General features: G+C 36.5%; 4 protein-coding genes and 1 long non-coding RNA gene across 13 annotated transcripts in view; 3 read left to right on the plus strand and 2 right to left on the minus strand.

Annotated features, from left to right (window-relative positions):
• Ten-m (teneurin transmembrane protein Ten-m) overlaps positions 1 to 4,498 on the plus strand; it is a 196,895-nt gene extending 192,397 nt beyond the window's left edge. For all 7 annotated transcript variants that reach the window (XM_065303818.1, XM_065303816.1, XM_065303819.1 and 4 more), the window contains one exon: positions 47 to 4,498. In XM_065303818.1, the coding sequence (XP_065159890.1) occupies positions 47 to 2,557 (2,511 nt within the window). In that variant the 3' untranslated portion in view covers positions 2,558 to 4,498. The remainder of the gene's footprint in view (positions 1 to 46) is intronic.
• LOC135792985 (uncharacterized) lies at positions 4,461 to 6,354 on the minus strand. Its single transcript, XM_065303823.1, has 3 exons — positions 6,264 to 6,354; positions 6,157 to 6,206; positions 4,461 to 6,101 (listed from the first exon to the last, which is right to left on the minus strand). The coding sequence occupies exons 1-3, from the start codon at positions 6,292 to 6,294 to the stop codon at positions 4,521 to 4,523; spliced, it is 1,662 nt and encodes a 553-aa protein (XP_065159895.1). The 5' UTR covers positions 6,295 to 6,354; the 3' UTR covers positions 4,461 to 4,520.
• Positions 6,355 to 6,465: 111 nt separating this feature from the next.
• Positions 6,466 to 8,696, plus strand: LOC135792986 (uncharacterized). Its single transcript, XM_065303824.1, has 3 exons — positions 6,466 to 6,892; positions 6,952 to 7,001; positions 7,058 to 8,696. Exons 1-3 carry the CDS (start codon positions 6,877 to 6,879, stop codon positions 8,597 to 8,599), a joined length of 1,608 nt encoding a protein of 535 aa, XP_065159896.1. The 5' UTR covers positions 6,466 to 6,876; the 3' UTR covers positions 8,600 to 8,696.
• A 175-nt stretch (positions 8,697 to 8,871) lies between these two features.
• The window catches only part of CARPB (Carbonic anhydrase-related protein B), a 95,400-nt gene continuing 89,670 nt past the window's right edge, over positions 8,872 to 14,601 (plus strand). Inside the window, exon 1 of the mRNA XM_065302795.1 lies at positions 8,872 to 9,193. The gene's annotated coding sequence lies outside the window, so the exon portion shown is untranslated. The remainder of the gene's footprint in view (positions 9,194 to 14,601) is intronic.
• LOC135792184 (uncharacterized) overlaps positions 12,747 to 14,601 on the minus strand; it is a 49,685-nt gene continuing 47,830 nt past the window's right edge. For 2 of the 3 annotated variants that reach the window (XR_010548212.1, XR_010548213.1), the window contains one exon: positions 12,747 to 13,656. This is a non-coding gene — a long non-coding RNA (uncharacterized lncRNA). The remainder of the gene's footprint in view (positions 13,657 to 14,601) is intronic. The other variant, XR_010548214.1, reaches the window with a different exon arrangement.

Consider the following 14,601-nt stretch of genomic DNA (forward strand, 5'->3'; position numbering starts at 1 on the left):
CATAAATAATATATTTTTACTTACAATTGTTTTTATTCCTCTATAGCCTTTGAAGGTTACTACTCCACGTGGTTCAGATTATCTTCTTCAATATGATGAGGCTGGTGCACTCCAATCGCTTACCACACCTCGTGGACACATTCACACCTTCTCTCTACAAACGTCGCTTGGTTTCTTCAAGTATCAATACTTCTCACCGATGAACCGTCATCCATATGAAATTATATACAACGATGAAGGTCAGATTCTGGCAAAGGTCTATCCACATCAATCTGGACGTGTTGCATACGTTTATGACGCTACAGGTAAATTAGAGACGAGTCTTGCTGGTCTCAGTTCCACGCACTATACATATGTTGAAGCAAGCGGTCTCGTAAAGAATATTGATATAGTCGAACCTAACTTTGAACTGAAACAAGAGTTTAAATACCATGCGGGTGTAGTGAAAGACGAGAAAGTTAAATTTAGCAGTAAGAGCGGTTTGGATAATGCCCATTATAAATATTCATATGATGGCAACGCTCGTTTGTCCGCCATTGATGTTGATATCAATGGAAAGGAGGTTCCTCAACTACGACTTAAATACAACCAGAACCTGGGTATTCTCGAAGGTATAAGCGACCTGAGAATATACAGAAACTCCTTTAACAGATCAGTCATGCAAGACACCAGTAAACATTTCTTCACGATCACCGAATACGACGATCATGGCCGCATTAAATCCATCCTGATAAACATCAAATCGTTTGATGTGTTCCGGCTTGAGTTGGACTACGATAATCGCAATCGCATTAGCACACAAAAATTGCTCATTGGACGTGCGAATACTATGGATAGAGTGACCTATAATGCTGATGGACATGTTCTTGAAGTCCTGGGTTCATCTAACTGGAAATATGTGTATGATGAGAATGGCAACGTTATTGGAGTCATCAAAGAAAAGGAGAAAATTTCACTTGGCTTCGATAGCGGCGATCGGGTTGTACAATATGGCGATGTCGAATTCAACAATTACGACAACCGTGGGTATGTCGTACGTCGAGGTGAACAAAAATACCGGTACAATTCAAGAGGTCAATTGATACACGCCTTCGAACGCGACAAGTTCCAAACATGGTATTACTACGACGACAGGGGCCGTCTTATTTCCTGGAATGATGACAAAGGCAACGTTACCCAGTACTTCTATTCCAACCCAAGTACCCCTGATAGAATCACACATTTGCATTACCCGAAGACCGGACGCACTTTCCGTTTCCTCTACGATCAACGTGAAGTAATCATTACTGTTGAGACAAATGAACAACGATTCTACGTGGCGTCTGATCAAAATGGTTCTCCATTGGCACTCTTTGATATTAATGGTAATCTCATCAAGGAGGTACGTCGTACACCATTTGGAAGCATCACCATGGACACAAATCCAGATTTTTATTTACCTGTGGATTTCCATGGTGGTATCTTCGACCCTAATACCAAATTGGTGTATCTGAATAAGAGATTATATGATCCTGTTGTTGGCCAATGGATGACTCCAGCCTGGGAACAGCTAGCAACCAAGTTGACTACACCCACAGATGTCTTCATTTATCGTTTCCAGAATAACGATCCCATTAATCCAAGGTCCAACGTCAATTACATGACAGACCTCAACAGTTGGCTGCAGTTATATGGATATGACATTAAGAACATGATGGGTTCTGAATATCTGAGCAAATTGGTGTACAAACCACAGGCCACCGTCACATCAAGACAATTGGCACCTGATTTTGGTGTTATGTCAGGGTTACAATGCATTGTGGATAAGGTCAATGAAAAGTTCACAGATCTTGGTTTTGTGCCTAAACCCTTGCTTAAAATGGAACCGAAGACAAGGAATCTGCTTCCTAGGGTAGCCTATCGTAAAGCTGTATTTGGGGAAGGTCTTCTCATTTCTCGAGTTGATGGACGAGCTTTGGTCAGTGTTGTGGAAGGAGTTAATGGTGTAGTACAGGATGTGGTAACATCCGTGTTCAACAATTCATTCTTCCTTGAAATGCACTTCAGCATTCACGATCAAGACGTATTCTACTTCGTGAAAGACAATGTTCTCAAGATTCGCGATGATCTGGAAGAACTGCGACGTCTTGGAGGTATGTTCAACGTGTCCACTCATGAAACCACCGAACATGGCGCACCCGCTGGGAAGGAACTTCGCCTGCATAACCCCGACGCGGTTGTGATAATCAAATATGGCGTCGATCCGGAACAGGAACGACATAGGATCCTCCGTCATGCACACAAACGTGCCGTGGAACGAGCCTGGGAAGTCGAAAAGCAATTGGTTGCCATCGGCTTCCAAGGCAGAGGAGAGTGGACTGAAGAAGAAAAAGAAGAGTTGATCTCACACGGCTATGTCGATGGCTACGAGGGTGTGGACATTCACAGTATACACAAATATCCTCAGTTGGCGGACGACCCCGGTAACGTTGCCTTTCAGCGTGACGCCAAACGCAAGCGACGAAAGAGCGGGCAACGAAAGGGTCGCAATCATCGGCATGACGTGATCGGGGCGTGATTAGTCCCAACCCCAACATTTCCATGAGCATTTCATTTAAACAATGTGCCATATAAATTTAATGCAAACAAATGAAAAGAAATGAAAGAGCAACAAACGAAAAAAAAAACATCAAATGCGAACAAAAAAAAACAAAAATGAAAAAATCCTAGTCGTTCTGTAAGTACATAACTAATTATAGGAACAAGAAAATATAAAATATTTTTTACGAAGAGAAAAGAGAAAAAAATATGAGGACCCTCCCGAAAGACGGGAAGCGCGCGTATTTTAAATTATTTGTGTAATAAACAATGCTAAAAACTGTCCAATTAGCAACAAGACTCCATTCTTTGTGCGTGTGTGGAATCAAAACGTAAAGAAATTGAGAAAAAAAAACGATAGTCACATTGCGATGGTCAGAAAATGGAACGAAGTGAAATTCCAAGAGTGGCGTAGTAATAACATACATGCACATAATTTATATAAATAGTGAATATCTTGAATAAGGCAATATAAATTTCAATTTAAGGTGACAAAGAGAATCTGTACATATTATAATTACCAATGAAGCTTTTTATATGGATATCAAATAGTGATCTGAGGAAAATACGCGTGAGTACATTAAGCGTACGTTTTGCGTTGACTTAAAACTTAAATGATTTTGTATTTTACTAATTAATTGCTTGTTGACTATTTCTTATCGGCGACATGGCGCATAGAACTGACTGAACTAACTCCCCGTAGAATGACAAGTACCCTTAACAAAAACTACTACAAAAGAATGCAGAAATGTTAGTCCAGAATACATGTTGTAAATAACATAGAAGAGTAATACCGAAATATCTATAATGCAAGAGATAACTTCCTAAAATGCCGCCTAAATTTTATAATTTGTGATTTTCTATCTCTCGAACCCTGGAAAACGCTTCGACCTTCAGTAGTAGTGCAGTGAAGGTGTTAATAATCGGTCCATTAATCATTAGAATAGCGTACTTCTTCGATGGTGTTGTCAACTTAATAATTGCTCGCTCTCTAACTCTGCCCGTTTCCCAAAACAAACACTCATTAACAGAAATTATCAAAAACGTACATAGATGAAAGCAGAACTGCCGTATTATCATAATCGTATTCGTGTCATTCTCGTCACTCCGTGCCGTTTTGTATCAGTGATGATAAATGAAATGAACAAAAAGACGTAATAGCCAAACTAAATGAAAAAAATAGCATGCTCTTCTCTCATAAAATAAACATAAACATAAAAATGGTAATTAATTGTAATAGGTACTGCTGTTGTAATGATAAATGAACAAAACAAAAAAACATACAAAAATGAAAAAAAGTCATAGATGCAAACGATAAACGATGTTTTGTGTAATAAATCTCTTAACCGCTTAATTAATCAACCACACAGTTATACGCATGTTTTTAAGGACGAAAAATGTATATGTTTTTATTATTATTATGTGATTTTAGTTGATTATTATTTTTGGGAGCGATTTGCTAACATCTGGTAATTGTAATTTATAGAAGAAGTGAACACTGATGATGGTCGATGGTGTATGAGGGACGGATTTTTGTAATTTTCGGGGGCTGTTTTTTTATTAGAAAAAAATATGCCAAACTATGTGGATAAGTGATATTTTTTCAAAATGTGACTAAAAACGAACAAGCAATACTTTGTATTTTATAGTTTTGTCTCATTTTAAATGTTAAAATCGAAGCCGCGCATATTCAACGATATATGCGCTCTCTCGCTGTATAGAAACAATATAAAAACTTTTTCTAGAAACAAACATGAGATAACCATGACCACTATCTCTACGATTGATAAACAAAAAAGAAACAACTTATATTCTGACTATTATTTATACTCTTTGTGTGTATATAAATTATTGTATATATTTTGTTCAATTCAGTAATATAATAACCGTTTATAAAAAATTATATTGAAGATAAAGACAATGTATTGTGTGTGTTCTTATTACTAATCCAATTTAACACATTGTGCGTAGAGTAGATCTAAATATTTAAAGATTCCATCACGTATTTCGTTTAGTTTTGTGAGCGTCTCAACCTTTTCTTCGTTTGCCGTCATTCCGATTTGAAGCAGATGATTGTAAGTGTTTATTGCTAACACCAGGGTACTGTAGTATTGTTTTGGTAGGAAGTATGATATGTGATCTACGCTGTCGTTGTTGAATAACTTTAGTTTGGGTCCGCCAGGCATGCAAGTTGTCAGTGATGTTATAAACACTCCTTCAAACAGATTCCTTGTGATCCAATAAGGAAAGACAGCAAAATACACCGCGGTCCAGATGTAACTCGCTTGAATATCCATGGAATTCATAGCTCTATCAAAGTCATCTTTTATTGTCAACATCCTGTCAATTAGGTAATCTTCAATTGGAACATCTTTCTTAGATCTGGGGACGATTGGACAAGTAAACTGAAAACTAGCTACTTCATTAGATAACTTAATCTTGTCTGCACATGAGTATATGTCTAAATATCTTCGAATGTCTAGTTGTACAGGATGTGTTGTTTCCATGTTTTCTGGGATATCTTTTGGTTTAGAATATTTTATATAGTAATCAGCTAAAGATGCTGAGTATGCCGTCATGAAAATGTTGAATGTCATCACTCCAGGATATTTTTGCCTGATAAGTTTTATTTTGTCTAAATAGGTCATTGAAGATGGTTGTTCAACTATGTTAGTAAACATGGTTTTAACATGGCGTTGACCATCTCGTAGAATGCATGGTTTGTCTATGAGTATTTTGTGTCCGTATTTGTATACATGTGTGCCGGCTTTCTTCTTTTCTAAGTTTTTACATTTATTGACAAGATTTTCTGAGTATGTTTTGAATTCAGGTCCAAATTGGAAGAGATTGTTTACTAAGACGTTGTAAATGACAAGACCATCTCCCAAAGTGTGATGCATTCTTGTAAATATTACAAAATTAGTTTTATCATCATCATTTGTTTTGTTTTCAGAAGCAATCGGATTGAGACATAGGCAGATATCCCAGTTGAATTTGTTATTCACAGGGAGATTTGAATTGAAGTAGGTTTTTGCTAGTTGCATCAATTCATCTTCAGTGATGGAATCAGTTACTTCTCGATCAGGTGCGTTTATATATTTAACAATGTCTTCAACTTCTACTCCGAATGTTTCTTTGAAGTAGTGATAACCCAAAATGGTGTACTCTCTAGTAGAGAAAAACTTTCCATCAACTTGGTTTTGATAAAACTTTTTGTTTATTTGAGTGCAAAGTTGATTGTAAATTTCTCTTGCATCATAGGGTTTATTGGTGGAACATCTTGTGAGCCCATGGACTGAACCATCGCAACCAGGTGCCAAAATTGTGAGCATATCCATTCCGGCAATCATACCATTCAGAAGTTTTCCGTGTCTTAACAACAGGTAAATATAAACTAAGATTTTGTAACATCCGCATACTGATAGCAATATTATCGAGAATAACAAAAAATAAATTGTTATAACTGACGTAACAATATCTATCAGTATTGGATGTTTTGTTCCATAGTTATTTGAAATGGTACGCTGAAAAACAAATAATTTTATTAACTTTTTCAAAAGTTATTGACCGATTACTTACTTTGACAATAGCATAATGGAATATTACAAATATTTGAACACTTTGCAGCACTGCAACAAAATATCATTTGATATTATTTAAATATTAAACACTGGTTACGTACTTACAAGATTTCAGTAGGCGCACAAGTTTAAACATGTTTGAAAGTTTAAAACATTGAAAAATGCGCTCAGTTCCTGATTGCGCCGGCTTTTATGCCTTCGGTCTTCATCGTTATCGCCTTTGTTTATTTTCTTTGTAATGCGCACTTGACCACCGAAGACTGACTGCGAGATAAACTCGTTTACCAGGTAATTGGACGCACTTGACTTTTGCAAATTCACTTTCGCACGCATTTCGATTTCGATGCGTGGATGCATTCGCCTTGTACGGCAGTGAAGGTCAACGATTGCAATAAATATTTTGAATTTCATGCGGCGTTCAAGTAGAGTAATGAAAGCGTGAAATAGAGCGTTGCGTATATTATAAATTTCATGTTTAATTTGATGCTAAATGTACGGGAAGACGTTACGAGGTGCAAGAAGAAGTGTGTTATTGACCGCTCGTCCTTTGACAAGGTAAGCTGGATCTGCATTTCAAGCCAGTTTGCATTTCCTCAAGAGTTCTTCTCGTTTCTCTCCTTGAAGTGAAACGAAAAGTGGTTCGTGTATGTTTTACAAATTGCGGATTATCATTTGAATTTTCATCATAGCAGGTGAAACATCGAAAAAGTGAATCAGGATGCACTTGGGTCATAGTGAGTTGGTTTTGTGTATGTGTGTGTTACCATAACATAATTCAAATTGTATATTATAGTTACCTATTCAATTTGGTGCTTTATTCTGTACCACTACACGTCAGCTAAGGTAAGGTATTCTATTCTATTTTTGTTTTTAATTAAATAAATTTTGACAATTTTTAGTTTATGTTAAAAAATGTAACAAACAACGAATCTGCATTATTTATATTGGCGCTATTACCCACATTGCTTCTACTATTAATGACTGCATTAATTACAATAATTTTTGGAACTTATAAAGGATTTGTCTACGCATGCCTAAAGATTTGGTACGGTAGAAAATTCGTAAAATTTGTCCCCGGTTGCGGAGTTGTCACGTCATTCCACGATAAGGACTTCAATCATATAAGTGTCCTTTCAAGAATTACAACACATCTATCCGGAAATGAACTTTTTGATCAGATAAACGATCAAATATTTGAAAAATTCTTCATCACTGATATCCGCAATGAATTATTCTGCTTATGTCCTCGTCAAATGGGTTATAGTTTCATTGTGAACATCAGAGATCTTGAAATTGAAGAAGTATTCAGGGAAATTAAAACAGATAAGACACTCCTGACGGAAATAGAACTACAAGATTACGTGAATAAATTTTTTGGAAGTCCAATGCCACGCAATAATGAACTTGCATTTGACATGGCGTTGTGCACAACACCTATTGAAGACGATGAAAACACCGAAGGTTTAAAGACGTATGCATTCTTTTTCAGAGTAAAACATGCCCTTGGTGATGGTTTGGTGTTTTATAATCTTTTATCAAATGCTTTTACAACTCCCTGTGAAGCTAATGAATCATACGTGAAGAAATTAACGCAGCCGAATGAAAAAATAGACAAACTGAAAGAGTGTGCATCGCATGTTATCAACGTTCATCAAGGCCCAACTTTTGATCGGCAGCTAATCTGGTCCGAAAATACTCTTACAAGTGGACAATTTGTTTCGCGCGAAGAGGACTGCATCTGGAAGATCCGAGAAGTTCGTAAATGTTTCCCTGGAGTTACTTTTCTCAACGTGGTTATTGCTGCTTACACCGCAAGTCTTGCAGATTACTTCAAAAAGTATATTCCGGATAATATTCCTGCTAATATCAACATAGCCTGTCCGCTGCAGTTAAACGTCGGTCGTATTCAAAGAATGTTGACACAAGGTGGAAAAAACGATTTCGATAATGATTTCTCTGCCTTCCAGTTAGTATGCCCGGTTGTCGTGGATAAGAACACTGGCGAGAGTTTAATTCAACGCCTGATGCTGGTTCAGGCTGAATTTGAGCGAGTGTTTAAATCGTTTGATATTATTTCTATGTATATTACGTTCAAGGTGTTTTTAAATATTCTACCGCTACCTATGGTGAAAATTTTCTGTCATCGATTATTTTTTGCTACCATGTTTAGTTGCATTCCCGGTGGACCCAAACGGGAATTCTTTAATGGTGCTAAAATTAAATGTCCTACGTTTTATATTCCGCTACAGCACGCGCTTGGTATTGGTGTGAGTATTCTTACGTATGATGATAAAATGCAGGTGGGTTTTAGTTTAGACGCGACCAAATTTGATTCGCAAGACAAAATTGATATGTTGATTAACGGATTTTTTAATTACATTGATTTGATTTACCAAGAAAGTGTGAAGAGACTTAATTCGAATTCAATCAGCCGACTGTAATTTCGATATGTCTATGTATTTTGTTAATTTATTTGTGTCGATTTATTATTGCTGCTATGTTTGTCATAAGCTAATAATTAAACTACATTGCAATGCAGTATTTATTTTATTTTATTTTCATACATCGTGTAATAGCAGCCTTGTCGCAGGTAGATTCCGCGTGTGGCGTTGATAGTGACCGGTTTGTTTGTGTTATTGTTACTGGATAGTATCACCTCTGTGCAACCTTGCCCAATGTCGTCGCTGCATGCAATTCAGTCTTGTCGCCGACATGTTCGCAATGGTATCTCGCTGCGCGCCTCGTGTTTCGTGAATTTAATATCTGTTCGGTGCATCGTGTTAATGGACGTGTTTTATTTTGTACGCAGCCTATTATAATTAGTGCGTGGAATGTTGGACGTGGACTTGGTAGCAGTAGAATGGGGTTCTTCACTGTCTTATCGTCTGTAAACGCTTCTCGCGACGGACCACATTTCGACCGTTTCGACTACCATCACGTTGAATAATAATAGTATGTGACGTGATGTTTTGTGGTAATGATTTATGTGGGACTTATTGTTACACAAATATTTTGGATTAACTATGGGCTGAAAGGTAGGTGTTATAATTTGAATAAACTTGGAAATCTGTAGCAATTGTTATTAACACAGTCATCTTCTGAGCCTCATGTGAAATGTGTGTGCATAAGTGTAAAGATATTAAATTCTAACACCGTAGCTAACATAAACACGTGTTCGCACATCATTTACAATTTGAGTTGCAGCTCACACCGACGAGTACTGCACTGACACACTCACGTACAAACTTGTTTACATTTTTACTTTGTATTATTGCGGGTTTTTATTTATTAATTGGTAATAATTAAATACTTTATCAGTTTTATTATCACAATTTGTCTAGAAAATTACGTTTATTTGCAAAATTAATTGTTAAAATACTGCACGTTTGCCAAATGATACGATTCTTAATATTTTAATTGTTTGATTGGGGCGCATTTAGGAAGTAATCAACGGTGATTAGTTAGACAAGTAATTCTGGCTCTTTGATAACAATTTAGCACGGGAAAAATGTTCATCATTTAGTGATTGATCTACGCGTGCCGTCGGAATTTAAATTTAATTCTGTATCTCTTTGTATAGAAACTTATTGCGAGAAAATTCCGTAACGCGAGTTATATTCAAAGTTGTGTGTGTGCGCCGTACTACTCGGTGCGCTAGGAATTGTTGCTTTTTAACACGCGAACGCGCTGTCAGAGTAAGTTCGAAGTAATTTTCCCAGATGTAGAATTTAATTCTGTATCTCCCTGTATTGAAATTTCTCGCAAGAAAATTCCGTAACGCGAGTTATATTCAAAGTTGTATGTGTGCGCCATAGTACTCGTTGCGCTTGGAAGTCTTGTACGGTGCCCTGAACACGAGTCACTTCTACCGCTAGCCTCATACGGTGCCCTGAATCGAGTCACTTCTACCGCTAGCTTCGTACGATGCCCTGAATGGGAGTCACTTTTACCCTCATCCTCGCCACGTGATTGAAGATTATAAAACTTCCAAAAATTCTATATAGAACAGGATAATGAAATATATTAATTACGTGAAGTATAAGTTCAAAAATAATTGCGAAAGGAGATAAGATAAGATTTGCCTTGTTGTTCCCAGATTTTTCAATTGTGATTATCTCCTAAACTGCCTTTTCATATAGACTGCATTCAATTCCGGATTGTAGGATACATTGTTTATGTGAATAAGAGGGTACGTTCAGAATATAAAATCTTTCCATTGTATTGAACTGTATCCACAACATGAATAGTTTATACTCGTAGTTCGCACTCTTGGCTCTTATCGGTGTTAGTGCACAAACAACTTGTTTTTATTGCGTCGCAGCGCATCCGATGCGCTCAGCAGTGTTTGTTCCATTTCTTACTTAGTCGATCGTGCGCTGCGGCGTAGTGTGCACGTGTTTACTTGCGCGGCGGTCTTCATGGCGACTTATTACGTTTCTTGTGATTTTAAGTCGGCAGTTGAATTATAATCAGTCACCAAAGATAAGATTTAGAAATAACAGACAAGTGCGGCCTATAGTTAATGAGTTATCGCGCGTGGAACCAAGAATTTCGTGGTTTTACAACGTACGCACCACGTGTTTCCGTCGGCCGTCGGATATCTTTCGTCGGCTAAGAAATACTCAGGCTTGTTTCGTGTATCTATTTAATTATTAATTTGAATAAACATCTTTTGTGCATCGTATGGAATATTTCATCTGCGAAAACGTAAAAATGTATGTAACATAAAAACTATATTCTATTACAATTCGAAGAATTAAACAGTCAAATGTGGATTTATCTCCTTATAAGGAAAAACGAACAGAAAAATTAGTTAACACTTTAATACATAGCATAGTAGTCACATGGTTGCATATTATAACCTTTGTAATACAAGTATTGGAATATTGTCGCGTTCCGTCGGCTGCGTATTCGCTCTCTTTCGGGACTTTTTCGTGCCTTCTTTTTGCTTTTGTATTCATAATTCTGTCTGTGCTAATTTGTGCGTTTAAGAGATCTGAATTTAGTATTTCTTTAAAATGTGTTTAATAAATTTATAATTATTAGCAATTGTATTATTTATTATGTTTCTATTCATGTACTTGTCACGTCCCCTATATAAACAGTAGAAAACAGGTAATAAAACATTCACTTTTGATTTTGTATAAACCCTGTATATAAATTTTTCTTAATGCTCTGCGAAAAATGAGCATAATTATATTGTTTTGGGGGCGATTTTCTTTTTCAAGTGAAGATTTTCTTTTGACAACACCCTGTATGTAAATTTTCCTTTATGCTCAGCCAAAAATTGACAATCTTTATTGTTTTGAGGTGATTTTCTTTTTTAATTGAAGATTTTGTTTTGATAACCCCCTGTATATAATTTTCCACTGATGTCATGCAAAAACAGGGCGCAATTTGCTATTTTCTAGTGTTATATTTTGTAATTTGATAGCCATAGCATATGGCCGCTATGCAGATGATAAACATGTTTTAAAATGACGTCATGTGTTTTGTAGATATTGAAATTGTAAATTCTAAAGTTATATTGTATTTAGTTAGTTAATAAAGAAATGTTAAAGGCAATGGCTGTGTCTTATGACTTGTGCACCCCTTCCTTCCATCATTTCAGGTACAGGTCACAACTTGTAAAGTATTTCTCAGTGTTGTGGTCGGCTCTGAGAGCAGCGGCACTTAGAAATATCTCTACAAGTCCTTATAAGAAGTTCTCCCACTCGGGAGATGATCCCCACTATAAAAATTGTTAAGGTATCCTGTATGATTTGTGTACTCCATCTTTCATTTCAGCTACAGGTCAGAACCTGTAAGAATATTTTTAAGTGTCCCCTCTCTTGAGGCGACTTAACAATTAGAAGTATTTTTACAAGTCCTTAAAAGGATGTCCATATAAGGAGTTCCCTCTCTCCGGGGGTGATCCCCCACCATAAAAATTGTTAATATGCCTGATAATTTCGGGGATGAAGCGCAGAGTCATCGTAGCTGTAGGATGGGCCGGGAGCAATGGACGGATCGAAGCAGTGGGCGATCGACCAGAGCGCCGGAGGCGCTCTGGGAGATCGACCGTAGACTGTCTTATAACGACACGTGCCAAAAAATTTAAAAATTCTGTCACCCCTATTCTCTTTTCCTCCTGTACTCTCTATTCTCCTCTCATTTCTACTATTCTCTCCTGCTGCTCTCTACTTACTCTTTTTCCTTACTCCTCCGCCATCTCTTCTACTTATTCTTATTGTTGCTTCGTCGTACTCTGCTTTTCAAGTTATTTCTAACATTTGAATCTTGAATTTTTGTGGTATGCAACCCACATTTCGTAAATTTCTTATTATTTAATAAAATTGCCTTCTACAACTGAGATTCGATCCACGAACCTCTGGCATGCTAGCATATGCACATGCCACCTGAGCCACACGGCTCTCTTATCGAAACTCATTCGTTTCAGGTATAAATGTTGTTGATTTTCTCATCTTTTTAAAAACAACAACATTTATGTACCTGTTATTCGCATTTCAAACACGTATTATCATATGTGGTCTCTAAATCTAATTCTGAAAACGACAAAAAGGAAACATAGACAAATATACTAGCAAATTTAATATTAAAAGTATAGTTTATTGAAACTCATACAATCACAAGAGTACATGTTGAATTGAATATTTATTGAAACCTATACACCCAAAAAATTAAATGTTAATTGTTTAAAAATATTAGTAAAATAGACATAATTTACTTGAATTGGTCTTGCATCAGTAACAAACTTCTTTCCAGTTGGGCAGCTTATGACGTTTATTTCACGAGGTAACAATTGTGTAGATGAACAATAAATCCAATCGGAATTCGTAAGCACAGGAAGATATCCGACGGCCGGTGTCCGACGGCAGCACGCACGCACAGGAGATAGCCTTTCAGTTCAGAAATTCACACGCGATAAATTATTTGTTGTACGCCACACTAGTACGTCATTCTTAAATGAATTCAAGAGTCATCTAATTCTAAGTCTTCTACATAACTACTTCTAAAATCTTAAGTAACGCGTAAAATAACCACAAAGATCGAATGATGAACAAAACACGTGCTCGCGGCACCACAGCGCACAACCGACTGAAACAAATGATAAGACATTCTATAGAGACTATCTGATGCGAGCGTCACAATGCCATGTCGTCACGTCTAGCTAGACTCAAAACAAATATCAACTTCGATATACAAAAATAACATTTTCAATACTCACACAATTTGATGAGATTCCCAGTATTCTTCGATTGATGTTACTTACTCAGTAGCAAACAGCTCTTACTCCTACGAAATTCCTTGCAGGAGCCAAACGTGGTTTTTACACGAATTCCAGAACTTCCAGGCATAATAAATTCAACGCGGAACCAAAGTGAGAGACGATTACAGACCGCACATATACACGCACCATTTATATTAATGCCATTCACGTTTTAACGCGTGAGAAATTATTATGAAACGCGCGCAAACCTATTTTGTGGAGATGATTCTGGAACAAAGAAATAGTACATAAGTACTGGAATTGTATTATCTATATTATAAATATAAATGTAACCACAATCTAAAAACGATCAAGAGACTATGAAAAAACAAACAAACAAAGAACAAACAATGTTTACTTCACAAAATAACAATTGTATAGATGAACAATAAATCCAATTGGAATTCGAAGGTACCAGAAGAACAGGACACCGGATGTGACATTCACGCACAATTACCGAAACTCTAAGTTGCTATGATATCACTAATTTTTATCAATAGTCAACCAATTCTAACGCTACTACCGTATTAAATCTTAAAGATCACAAAAAGTCGCCATAAAGATCGACTGTCGAACAAAACACGTGCTCGCGGCACAACAGCGCAGAGCGGACTAAACAAAATAATAAGAAATTCTATACGCACTATCTGATGTGAGCGCCTCTATGCGTTACATTCCCTTGCTGAATACCAAAATAAACAACAACTATACAACAACCAATATAGTATTATATAATATTCCAGTTTGCCTCTGTATTTCGATCAAAAATGAAATTTCAGTTTCCGGTATTTTGAATTTGAAATAATGGTGTTCAACGTGGCGCCATCTGTTATCCGAAAATCTGAACTGAAGAGCGCTCGCTATTATCATAGCTACTGAAAAATTGAGATACCATACTTCAACAACAGATGGCGGTATAGGTATGTTTCGGATATTTTTTAAAACTACTCTTCAAAATAAATAAAGAAATTTGCTTTTTTACCACCACAAACATATAAAAAAACATAATTTATAAATATAGCCACAAAGCAATTAAATATTTGAGCTATATTTACTTTTAAAGAATTCCCCGTGCACGTATTAGCCCGTTTTGAAAATCAAAGTTAAATTTTTAAATAAAGCACATAAAAACGTCTTGTAACGTCTAATATTAGGAACTAAGTCATGCTTTAT

The sequence above is a fragment of the Atheta coriaria genome, unplaced genomic scaffold, assembly GCF_025399875.1.
Source record: "Atheta coriaria isolate IRGN ID8LTWV9N9 unplaced genomic scaffold, Caltech_Dcor_3.1 hic_scaffold_5_pilon, whole genome shotgun sequence".
In the NCBI taxonomy this organism is placed as follows: Eukaryota; Metazoa; Arthropoda; class Insecta; order Coleoptera; family Staphylinidae; genus Dalotia; species Dalotia coriaria.